The sequence below is a fragment of the Colobus angolensis genome, unplaced genomic scaffold, assembly GCF_000951035.1.
Source record: "Colobus angolensis palliatus isolate OR3802 unplaced genomic scaffold, Cang.pa_1.0 Scaffold76, whole genome shotgun sequence".
In the NCBI taxonomy this organism is placed as follows: domain Eukaryota; kingdom Metazoa; phylum Chordata; class Mammalia; order Primates; family Cercopithecidae; genus Colobus; species Colobus angolensis.
Window position 1 is genome coordinate 4,508,175 of NW_012121376.1, and position 4,546 is coordinate 4,512,720.

At 49.7% G+C, this 4,546-nt stretch overlaps 1 protein-coding gene across 4 annotated transcripts in view; it reads left to right on the forward strand.

Annotated features, from left to right (window-relative positions):
• The window catches only part of EMC8 (ER membrane protein complex subunit 8), a 28,265-nt gene that overhangs the window by 16,429 nt on the left and 7,290 nt on the right, over positions 1 to 4,546 (forward strand). For all 4 annotated transcript variants that reach the window (XR_001000257.1, XM_011928045.1, XM_011928044.1 and 1 more), the window contains exon 2: positions 1,109 to 1,185. Coding sequence is in view for 3 of the 4 variants with exons in the window: in XM_011928045.1 (XP_011783435.1) it covers positions 1,109 to 1,185 (77 nt within the window). In the remaining variant the exon portion in view is untranslated. The remainder of the gene's footprint in view (positions 1 to 1,108; positions 1,186 to 4,546) is intronic.

The window sequence follows — 4,546 nt, forward strand, 5'->3', positions numbered from 1 at the left end:
CACATACATGCATTTTTAACCAGTTTATTCCCTACAAAAAAAATCAAGTACCAATTTTGTTTCCTCTTGTGCAGACTGAGAATAGACTTTATTACAGTGTATTCAAATTCCATTATGCCAAAACAGGATGACCTTTTGTTGTTTTGAATAATGGCCTTAGACCTGCAGGAAGCTGCATCTGATGAGAAACATGGTACCATAAAAGAAACCCAAAAACTCCGAAGGCCTGCCACCATGCTCCCATTTCAAAGCACACCATAGAGAACTAAGGACACGTGCACGTGCCCCTTCCTAACTTGGGACCTCTTTACCCTCCACCCCAGCTGCGGGGTATTTCACGATGTGATGCTTAGAATGCTGAGATCGAGTATGAAAAGACATTTTTTTTGGAGACAGAGTTTCGCTCTTGTTGCCCAGGCTGGAGTGCAGAGGTATGATCTTGGTTCACTGCAACCTCCCACTCTGGGGTTCGAGTGATTCTCCTGCCTCAGCCTCCCAAGTAGCTGGGATTACAAGCGCCCACCACCATGCCCAGCTAATTTTTTAATTTTTAGTAGAGATGGGGTTTCTCCATATTGTCTCGAACTCTTGACCTCAGGTGATCCGCCCACCTCAGCCTCCCAAGGTGTTGGTACAGGCGTGAGCCACTGCACCTGGCCTAAACGACTTGTTTTGAAAGAGACTGAGATTCTCCTTCTGGCTCTGTTCCTACCTGGTTGCGCAAACTTAGAACCTCTCTAAGCTTTGTTTCCTTAACTATGAAGGATAATGATTTAAATCATTTTAAGGATTTCTAAAGCCCCGGTTCTTTATAAGGGAAGGTGGATAAAGATTATTCTCCTTCCGACTCTCTGCAGCGCTGTACCAAACCTGTGGACAAAGGGTCCTCTCGCTGGGACAGAGGCAAGCGGTCATTCCTTATGGTCAAAGTCCTGCCCTTCCTGACCATGTTTTCCTGAGTCCTAGCCTTTCTTGTGGGGAGCAGGGTATGAGGATTAAGATCCTGTCATGTCTTATCCCAGCATGTGGGAGTGAGGTCTGTAGTTTTTGCGACTTGATATTTAAGGGAGAATCATTCATCTTTTCCCAATTTTTGTTCCTCTTTCAGATTGATTCATGGTGCAAAGATCATAGCTACGTCATTGCTGGTTATTATCAAGCTAATGAGCGAGTGAAGGATGCCAGGTATGTGGATGCGGAACCGTCCGTAGGCGAGGAAGTGAGCACGTGATGGGCAGAGCCTGTCTCTCGTGTGCGTTTCAACCAGATAGGAAACCTGTGAGACCCACGCCCCTTCCCTCTGTGCTTATTTATAGTATTTGAGGCGAACTGTGGTGTGGATAATTCCAAACATTTCTATTAACTTTGGGATTCTGTTCTGTGTCTTCTTTATTTTGCATGAAGGGAATTCATACAATGAAAGCGACAGTCAGGGTTCCGGTTTCTGTCCCTGCTCAGCTCTGCCTTGCTTCCTCTTCCCAGACTAGGGGTGGTATTGGGCAGAGCACTGGGAGGGAATGCTGCTCTATTTGCCAAAAAATAGACCAGCCTGTAGGTTTGGGGTCAGTACTCTGATGAAAATGTGGTATTTGCTGCCCCATTTATACTGGTTCCTTCTTCCTTTTATCCGGATCCTTCCCCCAATGGGGCTCTCACCAGTAACAAAGCTGAGAATTTTTCTGTATGTCTGCGTTATCTTGGTCCCAACAGAAAAACAGATGACATGCTTGGGTTGGGATCATCTGAGAAGGGCTTAATAAGCAGGCTGTTCACAAGTCATGGGCCATAGATAAGAGAACGCACAGGGGGTTGTGCAGTAACCAAGACTGGTGACGACAGTCCAGAGGGTGGGGAGGAAGATGCTGGGTAAAGAAGTCCACCTTGAGAAGAGCAGTGCCCTTGGGCAGGTGGCCACAGCCAGCCTGACATGGCCTCCCATCTGGGGAGGGGTGGCCCAGAGCAGTCAGTACCTGATGTCCCTCTTTCATTTTCCTTTGGCTAAACCCAGCCAGAAGCCAGACGGGCAGCTGGAAGGTCCACGCAGTATATAACAGGGGCATGCGTCATGCTGCCCTGACGTGGCTTCCTCATGTTGTCAGATAGAGCCGACCCTCCAGTGTCCAAGGAGATGGGGGTGCAGTGAAAGGCCCTGCCGTTGGGTCCGCTTGCTCAGCACAGATGAGAAGGTGAGCTCGAGCACTTTGGAAATAATACTGTAAGCTGGTGACCGCATTGCTATCACTGATGAGGCACCAGTGTTTCTGATGAGAAACATGGTATCATAAAAGAAACCCAAATTTAGAAACATAATTATCTTACCCTTTTGGAGGGCTGGGTCCACGCACTGAATCCTGAGGGAGGCAGATGTCCTAGGAGATGCGGCGCTCAAACTCAGTCCGCTGAAGCGTCTGCTGGGGCGGTTGGGAGCGCACAGAAGCCTCATGCACGCTGGCTCTTCTGCTGCTGCTTCTGAGCCCACGAGCAGCACTGGCCTGTCCGGCTTCAGCGCATCTCTTCTGACTCTCACTGGGATGTCCTCTATTTGATATTGCCTGTCTCCCTTTGTTGATGACTCCGTGTCTCCCGTCCTTCACTGAGCCAGAGCCTACCCACAGGGCCACATCCATCTTAGCCTTTGTTACATGAAAGACTAGGCGTGGCTGAGGAAACGCAGCCCTCTGGCCCTTGCCCGCCCGTGGCTGAGTTGAACATGAAGGACAGTGCAAAAGCAGGCTGCAGTGCAGGACAGCGGCCCCTGCAGGGGGCTTGGCGGCAGGGACCGGGAGACTTAGACCTGGTAGAATGATCCCAGAAGCCACAGGGCATGGTGTCCTGTAAACCAGGCCCTCGAGAGTGGGCAGGACCTTGTCAAGTGCATATGTGGAGACCAGGAGGTCAGCATTCCTGGTTGGGGGATAGAATACGCAGGTGAAGACGTGGCAGTGGCTGGGGCCGTGCCCACATGGAGGGAGATGCTAGGAAGTGAGGCTGCACAGGTAGGTTGGGCCACACCTAAGGGCTCCTCCGTGCTCAGAAGCATTTTGAACTTCACCTTGCAAGCAGTGGGGAGCGCCCTTGGCAGGAAGGTGTTCCTGGACCAAGCAGTGTCTCCCGCAGCTGTCCCTGCAGAAGGGAGAGGAGACTGGGCAAGTGGGAATGGCATCAGGTTGTCAAATGAGTGCAGGGGCCTCCCTTTCCTTCACCCCCCATGTGCAAATCCATGTCTGATGTGGTCACCCCACATGGACCCGTGCAGGCTGTCCTGTCCTCCTCTCTGCACACACCTCATCTGGCTCACAGCCCTCATGTTCTTACCTCTGTGCTGACCTCATTACGGCCCAGCCTGGAATTATCCTACTCAGACACAGTTTTCCTGCTCTCCATACCTTCCTTCTAGAATGTCCTCCCTATCCTCACCTAGTCCATGTCCTTCTGCATCCTCCAGGAGGTTTTGCAGTCCTTCATTAATAGACTTTTAAATGCATCCCTAGCAGCCATTTGTCAGATGTGTAGAGAGGATAAACCTTAGGTAGGGGTCTGCCACCCTGGAATAGGGAATCCACCCCCTGGTGTGCCCAGTTGTTTGAGGAGTAAACCTCAGGTAGTTAATGCTGTCCTATCCTTGGGCTCTGTTAGGGTCATTTTATTTCATCCTCACAGCAATGCACAAGTGAAGAAACTCCAGCCAGACAAGGTGGCTTCTCAGAGGCCACGCGGCTTGGGAGCTTAGGAGCTAGGATCTTGCCAACTTCTGACTTATGTATGGTTTTGCTTCTGCCTGGAAAACCTTCGCCTCTCTTCAGCCAGACCTAGCTGGAAATTTGCTCCTATTCTAGAAATATTGCCTGATTCACAATGTCTTGCAGCATGAATTGGAGCCAAGTAGACCTGGATTCAAATTCTAGGTGACTTACTGATTAACCTCCTTGGGCCTCCGTGGCCCTATCTGTAAAATGGAGCTGAGTTCATGCCTCACAGAGTAGTCGTGAGGACAGAATGAAATAGCGCAGCGTGTTTGGCCTTGTGCTTGGTTTACAGTAGTGGCTGGTGCTGTTACTAGTGCTGCGATGACTTTTTCTATTATTTTTCTAATGTAGTGTTTATAACTTTTATGAATTTCGTAAATCTTAGGTCATTGTGTCAAGTTTTATTATATGATTCGTTGTTGACCAGTGTTTTGCTTCACAGTTAGCATTTGATATGGGCAGGTTTCGGTGCCCGGCAGAGAGCCCTGGCCTGAGGCAGACTCTCAGGAAGAAGCTTTTAGATACATAGTGTAAGATGGCACCTACACGCTGGCCCGACATGGTGCTGTTGGGAGGGTGAGCAGAGTGGTCTGTCTTCAGGGTGCCTGCAGTTTCAGTTGGCAGCTATTTCTTTCTAGGAACAAGGAGTTCCTGACAGCAGGAACCACAGCGGGGCAGTCTTCATTCAGGATGAAGCGGATCAGTATTGGAGATTCAGTGCCTAAGACAGAGAAACGCAAAGTTGGCAGCTCTTTCAAATACTTTGACAGTTCATTAACTACACATTTTTTGGGGGGGTG